The sequence below is a fragment of the Lepidochelys olivacea genome (assembly GCF_965140295.1).
Source record: "Lepidochelys olivacea isolate rLepOli2 genome assembly, chromosome: 8".
NCBI classification, from domain to species: domain Eukaryota; kingdom Metazoa; phylum Chordata; order Testudines; family Cheloniidae; genus Lepidochelys; species Lepidochelys olivacea.
The window spans coordinates 8,979,453-8,991,660 of NC_140418.1; the positions used below are offsets into that span (position 1 = coordinate 8,979,453).

At 42.4% G+C, this 12,208-nt stretch overlaps 1 protein-coding gene across 1 annotated transcript in view; it reads left to right on the plus strand.

Moving 5' to 3' along the window:
• The window catches only part of RASGEF1C (RasGEF domain family member 1C), a 116,066-nt gene extending 106,864 nt beyond the window's left edge, over positions 1–9,202 (plus strand). Inside the window, exons 11-14 of the mRNA XM_084636182.1 lie at positions 444–539; positions 3,958–4,081; positions 6,079–6,151; positions 6,622–9,202. Coding sequence (XP_084492308.1) covers positions 444–539; positions 3,958–4,081; positions 6,079–6,151; positions 6,622–6,646 — 318 coding nt within the window. The 3' untranslated portion in view covers positions 6,647–9,202. The remainder of the gene's footprint in view (positions 1–443; positions 540–3,957; positions 4,082–6,078; positions 6,152–6,621) is intronic.
• Positions 9,203–12,208: the final 3,006 nt, after the last annotated feature.

Sequence of the window (12,208 nt, forward strand, 5' to 3'; positions counted from 1 at the left end):
GTGATTGCTAGCATTCACCTAACTGTGTCTGTAGCAAGGGTTCTCCATCCTCATTGTATTCTTTGGATCTTGGCTATCTTTAAATTGTTGTTGGTGAATCCAATGGCTTATAAAACAACTCTGTAGACAAAAGAGTCTTATCTTTGCTCAGGAAAGTGATGCCACTGAAACATGAAGAAGGAATTGGAGCGCAGTTGTAATTATTGCTTCATTTTTTGCCCATAGTGCCCATAGAATGTTCATTTCAGTGGTGCAGCCATCCCCCAGATCGTTGAAAATACCTTTGTACCCTCCTTCCCTGGTGCTTGTCTGTCATTGTATTGCTTTATAATAGAACAGTACATTGGGAAGTTAATCTTTTTTTTTTCCCTTCTGACTGAACTTTTCTTTCCTGTAGTGAAAATACAGAGCCACAAAGATAATCGTTGTCATTCCCTTCACAGATTGTGATCCCTTTCTTCAGCCTATTGATCAAAGACATTTACTTTTTGAATGAAGGATGTGCTAATCGCCTTCCGAATGGGCACGTCAACTTTGAAGTAAGATCTGAAAATGTCTTTATCTATTCCATCCTGATAGCACTATCTGAGACCATTTGCACACGTTTCAGTGCAGTCCGACAAAGACTAGATCCTACAAAAGGAATGACCTTGTGTGATCCTCCTTGAAGGGCAAACCAATCCCAGGATTTCCTTAAAAAGAATTCATATATAGAGAGAAAAACATTCCATTCAGAGATCCAAAAAAGCAAGGAGTTTCTAATGCCGAATGAGTGGCAGATCCTAACTTGAGTCCTGTGGGTTAGCTGGCATAAATACAGTTTCAGCAGCATCAATGATTATACAAACAGTCTGGAAGGAAAGGGGAATTTTTCAAAGACAAAGGAGAAATATATTTACCATGTATCCATAGATAAGCAAGTCAGTGTACAGTGCCTGATACTTTTGTGTACAAGGACAGTAGCGTTTTCTCATTTTGTAGGTTAAGAAAATAGGGAGGTTTGCCAAAGCAGGCTTTTTAACAGGGTGGCTTGCCCATTTAAGAGATAGAGGCCAGGGGCGAGACGCCATTAGTTATGAAGTAGGCACACCTGGGCAGGGATCAATGGGTGTTTAAGAAGAGAAAACCAGAGGAAGCTGGGGCCAAGAGTGCACAAGACCTGCTATGAGCAGGAATCTCCCGCAGGACACCCTGGACCAGGGGGCAGGGTTTGGACTTGGAAGCCAGAGCTGGAGGGCTGAAGAAGGCTGAGAGCCAGGGAGAACAGACTCCAAGGGTGTAAGAAGGAGAAGACTCCAGCCAGGTAGGGCCTGGGAGTCGCCTGCCAAAGCAGGAGAAGCTCCTGATTCAGGTTGCCAACCCTCTAGGATTGTCCTGGAGTCTTCAGGAATTAAAGATGAATCCTTAATTAAAGATTATATCACGTGATAAAACCTCCAAGAATACATCCAACCAAAATCGGCAACCCTACCCCTGGTAGGAAGGCCTGGGAGTCGGAAGAGAAATTTTATGTGTACCTCTAGCCTGCCTCTTGCATAATAAAAAGGCCTACCCTTACACGCCAATGAGCTGCGGTAGTCAGGGGAGGGAGAGTCTCTCTCTCTCTCTCTCTCGCTTGTTGGCACACACGTATACTCAGCCCTCCCCCACCCCGACGATGACCACGCAGGCTTGCATGCCCCGCCCCACCCCCGTCTCTGAGGCTGTTCCAGGCATGCTGGAACTGACGTGCTGCCCAGGCTATCGGGGAAGAGACGCATGTCCCCCGGCAGATTTTTTTTTTTTTCCATTTTTCTGCATGGGGGCACAGAAAAATGCAGGTCATATGAATTCTGCGCCCCCACACCAGTGCAGAAAATCTCCCCAGGAGTAAACTTGTGTGTGTGGACTTTTGTTGGACTTTAACTTGGGATTTGAAGTTTTATTCTGAGATTATTTTATGTTAATAAACCCAGACCCAAGGAGGGGTGGCTTTGCCACAAAAAGCCTGTGTGGAGTGTATTTAAGGAGCCCTCTGAAGAGGGGGAAGCTGAGGCAGGGGCCTACAATGCAACCTCAGGCCGCAAGGGGGTGCTTGGGAGGTGGCATACCCTGTCAACCAATTGCAAACATTATGTAAATATAAGAATACAACTATGTAAGGCCTCATCTGTACAGTCACCATGTTCATCAGGTAAATCACACACATTTGGCCTGGGAATTAAAACTCATGATCTTCTGCTTGGAAGCCTTTACTGATTACACAAAAGGAGAATTTGCATTAACCACCATTATACACAGTAGAGAGACATGTGTCCTCTCCGTAGGCCAGACACTAGATGGTAATAGTCACAAATAGTTAACTTGAGAGACAGGGTGAGGTAATAAGGAACTCCCAGCATCACAGCTAAATACAAGGTGGACCAGATTGTTCAGCATAAGTAGTTAGCACATATTGTAAGGGACCATTTAAGCTAGAATAGCCCATAACTCCTCTACAGTCATAAAACGAGAAGAGGGGGTTAGTTGTAGTGAGCCATAAATTCTACTCTGAAACCTGTCATAAATCCAGTGTCTCTGGACAGTCCATTTTTACTATAACACTGAGTTCCTTTCCCAGACTTGGAGAAGCGCTCTGTTTGGCTTGACAGCTTGTATTTCCCACCAACAGAAGTTGGTCCAGTAAAAGATATTACCTCACCCACCTTGTCTCTCTATGTCATGGGACCAACACAGCTACAACTAGACTGCATATAAATAATTGAGTAATTCTGAGTCCATACACTAGAGAGTGGTGTTGCACTAATGTGACAGGATGCTGAATGCAATGTACATGCATTCCACTTTTTAATATCGAGTTACGCATCACCCCTGCTGTATTCTTGAACTTCTGTGAAAATGCAGAGACGAAGCAGCTTCTGTACAATTGCCCTTGTATAAATAAGAAGAACATTTGCTCCATCAGCTCTCAGGTGCTTTCTGAATCTCATCTGAAAACATCTTTTCTCTTTTGCTTGCTACTGTAAGTTTCTGCCTCCCTTAGAGGCATTGTGGCAGAAAGCTTTCACCACACAGTGAGCCAAGCCTGTTGCTTGTGAGTGGTGCTTAAGGTGTTGTAAGTTAGATGACCTCTTACAGTCGGGCTCTACCTTCGCTACAAGCTAGTGATGTGATCCCCTGCTCGCAAACACATACAGTAGCTTGTGAGAGCTAGCACAAGTATAAAGAGTAGCATGGCCGTGGAAGCGTGGCTAAGCTGTGCTGAGTACATACCCACCGTTTTCAGAAGTGGTTGTACTTGGCACAGCTAGGCCATGCCTTCGCAGCTACGCTAGCTCTCATCGAGCATCTGCAAGGAGGTGAATGCAAGCAGGGGAATTATGCTCCTAGCTTGCAATGTAGATGCAGCTTAACTCAGAACACCGTGGGCATCCTTGTGCCTCGGTAGAACAAGTGTAAGGATTGGAAAGGGTGCCTGTGATAGTCTGGGAGGTCTAATTTACATCGATTTACACACGCCATTTTTGATCTAATGCATTTGTCGTTTCTATCATATATTGCATGAAGCCTTATATGATATATTCCTGTAAAGCATTTTGTACAAAGCAGTATTCTAAATTTCTGAGATGTAATAAACTTGGGACTCATCCCAGAATGGCACTGAGTTTTATGCCATCCATTCTGGAGCAAACCCTATGTATGGAAACCGTAAATTGCTTATTTCTACTTGAGAGTAGAGCAGGATTTCATGTGAAGATGGAATATAGGGTACCCCAGCCCTGCTTCTTCCCCTTTCAGCACAGTATGGAAACCAAGGAGCAGTCTTATTCAGAAAATGCTCCCTTCTGAATTTCATGGGGTTCCTTTGCAAATGCATATCCGTGCAGTTTGCATTAGGAAATCTGCAGCCTCTGCCCAGTTGTGATCCTTTCGGCAATATGATGTTCTTGTGCTAAATGGACTTTATCATATTTGCAGAAATTCCTGGAACTGGCTAAACAAGTAGGCGAGTTTATAACATGGAAGCAAGTGGAATGCCCATTTGAACAAGACCATAACATCATCCACTACTTGCATACAGCTCCCATCTTTACTGAAGATGGTAAGAAATCCATATATATTTTTAACCATTCAAAATAATATAAATGTGACTCTCTCTCCATCACCACTGATAAAACCCTTATCTGTGCTCTGGTGATCTCTCACTTTGACTACAAGCTGCTTCTTTCTAGCCTCTTAACTTGCTCCTCACCACTCTATCCAGCGTGCTACTGTGAAAATGACATTCTGGCCCATTAAGTCATTGTTGTACCATTTTTCCACCACGTCTCCACCTGTAGTAAGTCACCGGGATGGTACTGCTTCTCAGCCAAGGAATGAGGCTGAGCAGTCACATCAGGAACTATCATGAATGTCAATCATCCTCTAGCCAAAAGCACTTCTGGGACTGAGGTCAGGGCTACCTTTCCCTACCAATCAACAATTTCAGCTCTCCAATCAGAAGATCTCCAGAGCCCCAGGCTGTGGGAGTCCAACTCACATCCCTTGCTCGAATGAGGATACACTTTATTTTGTTTTTTAAGTATTTTAAGACAAATCTTCCATAGTAAGTACTTTAAAATATGACCAAATTCATTTTCCGAAATTAGTCCCTGTCCCATCTCTCTTCCCCGTCTCCTCTCTTACCCTTTCCATTTTGGAATCTAGGTTGTCACACTGCTTCATTTCATATGGAATTATTTCATTCTCATCCTGTTACATCATGTCAGACATATCAAGTGACAGCAGCTACATTCCCATAAGCTAGGCTGCATTTGGGTTTATTTTTTCTTTTGATTCTATGGGCAGTTTTCTACAACCATCCAAGTTAATCACACCAGTCAGTTGTTACTTCATAGGCCACATCAGAAGTCAAAATACAGCTAGGAAAATTAAGCTCCAATCCCATGAGGAATGACTGCCAAAAAGGAATAATTAAAGTGATTAAAGCAATATGTATGGCAAGGAGGGGGAATGGGGGCTTCAGGTGCTGCTTAGGGTACTATGTGTCGGTGGTTGTAGATATCTCAGAAGGGCTGTTTTCAGGCTGCATGGTGACCTCAACTCCCTAATTGCTTGCAGACCCTCTCCCCCACATAAAGGGTCATATTCATGCCGGCTTCATGAGATGCCCTCAGTAGAAGCCAGGCTACAGCTGGCCTCCCTGACTGCCAAAGGTAAAGTGGGGAGCAGAAAGACCCACCATGAATAAAAGAGAGAGAGCGCTGACTGGTCAAGTAAAACAAATAAGCTCTCCATGCCACAGTACAGAGTAATAGTGGGCTAACTCTTGAATATTAAAACATTCATTGAATTATATCACAGAATAAAAGACAAAGGTGACTGTGGCATTACAGAATAAAGCATAACTAAACAGTGGAATGCAAAAGTGTCCATGAATGCACATTATGACCTACTTATAAAAGTCCATAAAGCAAGCTAGATGGTAACACACTACCAGCTCACACAGATGGGATCTTTAATGCGTACCCTTATTTTTGCACTATATAACGCATCCTGTAGTTTAGGGATCTTCAAAAAAGGTCTGTAAACGTAGACCAGTTTATACGATTATATATGTCATGAGGGTGTCATTTCTGTGTTGCGTTTTCTCGCTCTGGCTGCTGTACGTTCATTCTTACCTAGTGTGCTATTGGTTTAACATGCCGTCTCTTAAGGAATCTGAAGAGGTTGCAGATGAAAATGGCGGGTGGGGGAGGAATTAAATTCAGTGTTAAATTATGTGAATTTAATTTAATATAGGAGACTGGGGTCTTGTCTCTTCAGCTGTCAGTCCTTTGATTTTTTATTTTTTGATAAAGCACTGGGGCCGCTTTTTCAAAGGCGCAAATGGGATTTTGGCACCCAGGGCTTTCAGTGAGAGTTAGGCACTTAACCGCCCTTGATTTTTAAAAACATTCTGCTTATTGTGTGATACAGTAGTGACAATAGATGAGGAAGATAACGTGTACCAGCAAAACTCACAGTGAATGACTGTAGTTTGAGGAAGCAAAGGGATTTGGGGTTCCTGATGATATTTGAATAACAATTTTTTATTAGGTTTGTATCTGGCTTCCTATGAAAGTGAAAGCCCGGAGAACCAGATTGAAAAAGAGAGATGGAAATCCTTGAGGTAGGAGTTCATTTTATAAAACCATAATTACAATACATGCACTACATTGATAGTCAAGAATTAAACTTGACTGAAGTTTGAAAATTTCTTAATTGGATTGGCATCAAATATGTGTCTTGTTGATTGTGCTGAAGGTGTTCTCAGTTTAAGGCCCTAGTCTGCAAAGCTGTAACTGGACTGATAAAATAATAGTCCTAATATAAATTATACATTGTAAATAAAAAGGGCCCAGGTCTTATTTAGACTTCTCTGGCTGTGTAAAGGTGCCTGGGAGTGGATGTAAAACACTGCCAGAGTGTCATTTATATCCACCTTAAGGCTCCTTCATACTGCTGGACCAATGTAAACAGGCTTTAGTGTAAATGAAAATAAAGCCTCACCGATAATTCTGAATGAGCCAAAACCAAAAAGCACTAATTATGCATGCTTCTTTGTTTCATCTTCATTATTGTAATGTTTCATATTTGCAGGTCTACTATTTTAGGAAAGACTTGAAGACTCAGATTATTGCAGTACGACAAGAAAAAAATCAGCAAAAATATTTTGCACTACTGATTCCAAAGATGCCTATTTGGGATTTAGTTTTTATTTTTCTTCCTTTTTATTTTTGGACTGCTTAATGTGATGAACTGGATTCATCCATTGAAATTAACAGAATTGACTTACCATATGCACAGTTATGCTTTTCTAATTACTCAAGAGAGGAAGGACAACAGATAGTTTTGGGATGGCCACAAATTATGTCAGTATCACTGTAACCTTGTCTCAGAAGGAAACAAAACAAGAGCACGGAGAGTCATGGTGCTGCAACAGAGAATGGTCGTCAATGGAAAACTAAAGACGCAGTGTGCACATTTCAGAAGCAGGTGCTTCAAACAGCAGCGCCCTAAATCCTTTCTGAGTATAGTAAAATCAAATTTTGTCAAATGCAACAGCAATCTGGTTAATTGCTAAGGAAGGAAAGGATTTTATTTTACGTCAGCAGCCTCCTGCCTTGTTGAACAATGCACTGACTTCAGCGGAGATAAGCTGCCCATGGATAAAAACTCACGTAAACCACATCTGCATGAAAAGTCATGCAAACCCCATGAATTTTTACATAGAATTATTTGAACTGTGAAAATTAGTTATTTCTTCTTTCTCCAATTGTTCTTGCCTTTCTTACTGTGAATCTTGGCAGACTTCTCTGGGGCGTGAACTAAAGATGAGACAAAATACAGATGTCCTGCTTACACTGAAAGCTGTGGGAAGCAAATGGCTCCAAGTCCTACTTACCTCTGTTTAAACTATTCCTTAATTCTGTTGATGCTGAGAGCGGTGTTTTTAAGGCGCCTTACCTTATTGGCAGGTGATAGAAGGTGATTGTGTGAGGAAACTCATTGGGTTTGTTCTGTCTCCTCACTTTAGCTTTGGTTCCAGTGCAACACGATATTAGGACACAGGGAGCGGAGCGGGGCAGGGGAGGAAGAGCAGCCTAGATTTTTGGACTCAGCAGTGCATTTGAGAGATGAAGAGGTTTCCCTCTGTGTGCCAATGCACTAGAGTAAAGACTTAGCAACGCCCCATTTTTACTCTGACTTTTTATGTGCTGGACTGTGCTCACCACTTCCTTTCCCTGGAGATGTTTGCTTTTCGGAGCGGGGACCGCATCTGCCTTTGTGTTTGCAGAAACCAAGGTGCTATTGTAATATAAACATGAAATGACTGCAAATGAATTGGGCTTAGACCAGGTGCAAACCAGAACTCTAAAACTAGAGCAAAGCAAACTAGAGGACTTCACTTGTTTCACTTCCATGAGCAGTCCCACAGTACTGTTTGTGAGCATAAGGACATAAAGATAGGCAGGGGTCAGGTTCGAAAAAAGAACCACGCAAAAGTATAACGGAAATAAAAAATGCCACGTGCTACTGAACTCCTTCTCCTTTAATTACAGGCTTAGTGTTGGCATTTTAGCTGTCCCAGTCTGTTTTTCTGACCAGCATAACGCGTTCAGTTCTACATTGAAGTCAATGGTAACTTCCCCCAGTAAAGAGCGAAGAATCATGTGCATAACTTATCAGAACTGCTGTTGGGGTTAAAAAACAAACAAACAAGGCTCATGAGAAAGTTGGCTGGGTCTGTGTATGGCTTTAGCCAGAAAGGTTATAGCCATCACTTCCCACTGCTGTCCTCGCTATAGTAACCTGTACCTGAGTGTGTTGTAAGGTCCTCCCTTGTTGGCCTCCCCTTGAAGGCACTCAGAAGCTTCATCTGGTATAGGGTGCAACTGCCTGTTTGAATTGTTATCCATAGGGTATATATTGCACTTATTCCCACAATGCTACATTGGCTTCTGGGGTGCAATTCAGGGCGTTGATTTTGATCAATTAAAGGCCTGTAGGATATTGGTTATGGCCACCTGAGAGACCACCACTCTCCTGTGCTCTGTCATGAGGTTTGAGGTCGGCTGGGCTACTTTTCTAATAGTTCCTGGATCTAAATACGTAGAGCTAGAGGCAGGGCATTCTCAGTGGTGGGACCATGGTTCTCCCTTTCCTTTTTGTCTGTCAGAGATTGAGTTTGCTGTAGAGTTCCTCTGTTTACTCAAGCTTTTGCCCAAAGCGGCTAATTGCAGGGTGGATGCAGAATCATTTCAGCCTGGGAACCAGTGTTATTTTGATGCTGTTAATAGGTTTTTTGTATGTGAGTGTAAAAATAGTCAATAGGCGTATTTTACAAGTCAAAATTTAGAAATGACAGCTACTGAAATGGAACCAGTTCCAAAACGATGACATTAGAAACCTGTTAAATTCCAACCAAATCCAGGGCAGTATTCATAGACCTATTCATAACAATTCTAAGGCTTATGTGTACTCTCTGAGTGGTCATTTTCCTTACTGTATATATCTTTATAGCAGGCATATTATGACTTCATTGTGCTAAAGGTCTCCTTTTATTGTCTGGAACTGCAGCATCGCTCGATCTGCTTTTTAAAGTGACAGGTTTCAGAGTAACAGCCGTGTTAGTCTGTATTCGCAAAAAGAAAAGGAGTACTTGTGGCACCTTAGAGACTAACCAATTTATTTGAGCATAAGCTTTCGTGAGCTACAGCTCACTTCATCGGATGCATACTGTGGAAAGTGTAGAAGATCTTATTATATACACACAAAGCATGAAAAAATACCTCCTCCCACCCCACTCTCCTGCTGCTAATAGCTTATCTAAAGTGATCACTCTCCTTACAATGTGTATGATGATCAAGTTGGGCCATTTCCAGCACAAATCCAGGATGTGCTGGAAATGGCCCAACTTGATTATCATACACATTGTAAGGAGAGTGATCACTTTAGATAAGCTATTAGCAGCAGGAGAGTGGGGTGGGAGGAGGTATTTTTTCATGCTTTGTGTGTATATAATAAGATCTTCTACACTTTCCACAGTATGCATCCGATGAAGTGAGCTGTAGCTCACGAAAGCTTATGCTCAAATAAATTGGTTGTCTCTAAGGTGCCACAAGTACTCCTTTTCTTTTTAAAGTGGAAATTTTATTCATTCTTTAACAATCAGAAGGAGGCTAGGATAGCTGAGATTCTATTCCTCCGAAGATATGAACTAAAAATATTATTTTTCTAATAATAATAATTAATAATACTTAGCACTCCTACGGCACATTTCAAGAACTTAAAGAACTTTCCAAAACCTATTGAATTAAGTCTCAGGAGATCCTTGTGGGGATCAATAGTTGGGTCAAAACTTTCAAACCTGGTTGATTAAAATTAGGCACCTAAGGGCCAGATCTACAAAGGTATTTAGGCACCTAAAGATGCAATTGACGGCTAGTGGTATATTCTAAAGAACCAAGCTGCCTAAATCCCATTTAAATTAATTGGAGTTAGGTGCCAAGGGGCTTTTGAAAATCCCATTTGACGCCTAATCGTATCTTTAGGCATCTAAATACCTTTAAAAATCTGGCCCTTAAATCCACATGGAGGCACCTGTTTATAAGTGATCTGTTTTGCACAGATGCTGAGCGTCCAGAGTTCCCACTGACTTGAGTGAACATTGAGGACAAGCCGTGCTTCACATGAGGCTTTGAGCACTTTGTAAAAGTTGGCTCTCAAGGTTTGAGCCTGAGAGAGACTGACTGCTTCCTGCAAGGTCACTTCAGTGGGAGGTGAGGGCACTCAGCAGCCTGCAGGCTTTAAAAATCCTGCCCTGCCCTCATTGACATGAATGGCAAAACTCCCACTGGATTCAGGGGCAGGGGCAGGCCCTAAATTTGTCAGTTACATCTGTGATTTATGCATGGCCCAACCAAGAAATTAATTCCCATAATAGATGAGAGCACGATGGCCTTGCTTCACTCACGTGTTTAATAAGTAAGGGGACAATAGCAACAGAAGATTCCATTAACAGTTTGGGGGTGGACGTTTCCCTAAAGTTTTCTAATAATTTTATATCAGCAATAAAATAATAAAAAATAATCTCCAATAGTTTCCCATTACTGACAGGTGAAGAACTCTTCAGAACTACAAGAAAGTGAGCTAGTAACACCAGGCACTGAGGTGTTATGAATCATAGAAATTTCTAGACAACTCACGGTAGCTCTTATGGCTTTCTAATTCGATTATTTTCAATGGATTTTCATTTGGGAAAACTGCTTATGCAGATTTAAAAATTTTATTAAGATGATGTTTAAAAAAAGTGAACGGTACAGAGTTTAAGTATAGAAGTTTCTGTTTATCAGGGAATAACGTACAGATTATCAATGGGTGCGAAGTTTGGTTTAAGATCGGGTGGCGTAAGGAATACATAATCTGCAGTATCCCCGACTCGGGGTAAAAGGTTGATGGGTCAAAGTACAGACATTGAGCTATGAGGGTATGTTGTTCAGATAATGGCTATGTTCAGGTGTGGAGTATAGTGAGTGGATACAATGATAAGGATGGATTGACCCTCGTTTGGTGAGATTTAATGTTCAGTGAGTTTATGGTTCCAGTTCATGGGGTTGCTGCTCACCCGAGCCGTGCCTGCTGCCCCCTCCGCCCCGCGAGGCTGGGGCTGGCATTGATCAGCTGACAAGAGCAAACGGGACAAATGCGCACTTTTGTCAAAAAAAAAAAAAAAAGTCAGGACAGCTGGAACAGGGCTTAAAAAAGGGACTGTCCCAGCCAAAAGGGGATGTATGGTCACCCTAAGCAGTAGGCCAGACCAATTAAAACTGCTGGGACTTTTCTTGTTGTCTGTCTGCTCCTCTCAGCCATGATTCCTGTTTGAGACTGACTTACTCCCATCTGTGCTCCCTTTCTGCCATTGTGGGCAGACTCAGATCGTTGCCCTGCAAATTGAAGAAATCTGGGTGAGCCTAGAAAAGCTGCTAACTTTCTCCTGGATGCCTTTGCCTCTGTTGAGGAGGGCTTCTGCCTAAGAAACAGCTCTTCCAAAACGTCAGTAGACGTTTCATGTCCTCCTGTGACATATGCAGGCTCTGTAATCATACCCTAGTGCCCTTGGCCAGAAGACCAGGGGTAGGTCTCCCTTCAGAGCATCACCTGCCATATAAAACAGCCAGCTCAGGCTACTACTGTTGCAGCAGCAGGAAATCTTCCTACTTCTGTGAAACTCCCAGGCCTTGCGGAAGGGGGGAAGATTCTGGATTCACACGCTCAAACATCCTGTAAGTCAAATATTTGAACTAGCCAACCTCCCTTCAAGGCACTGTGGGCTGCCATCTAAACCCAGTTCACTACAGAAAGTACTGGAGCACGGGTACTTTCCAGACAGCTGTAACCCTATCAGGTATCTGTATCTAGCCAATACTATGTCACTCCTATAATGAGCACCTTTTAACATTCCTGTTTTCCTGGAATGACTAACCGGATAATGGCTCTCTGGAGTTTGACGTACCCATGGATAAGTCCGAGTTTGGGGGTGTAACCTGGGTAGCTGAGGAATACGAGTTCCTATGTGTTTTTATAGCAGACCAAGCCTGGTTAAAGTTTACAGTATGCTTTTCTCTCAGATTTCTATGGCCTGTATCTGGCAATAGGATGTATTGGATCTTGTACTGGGATGAAT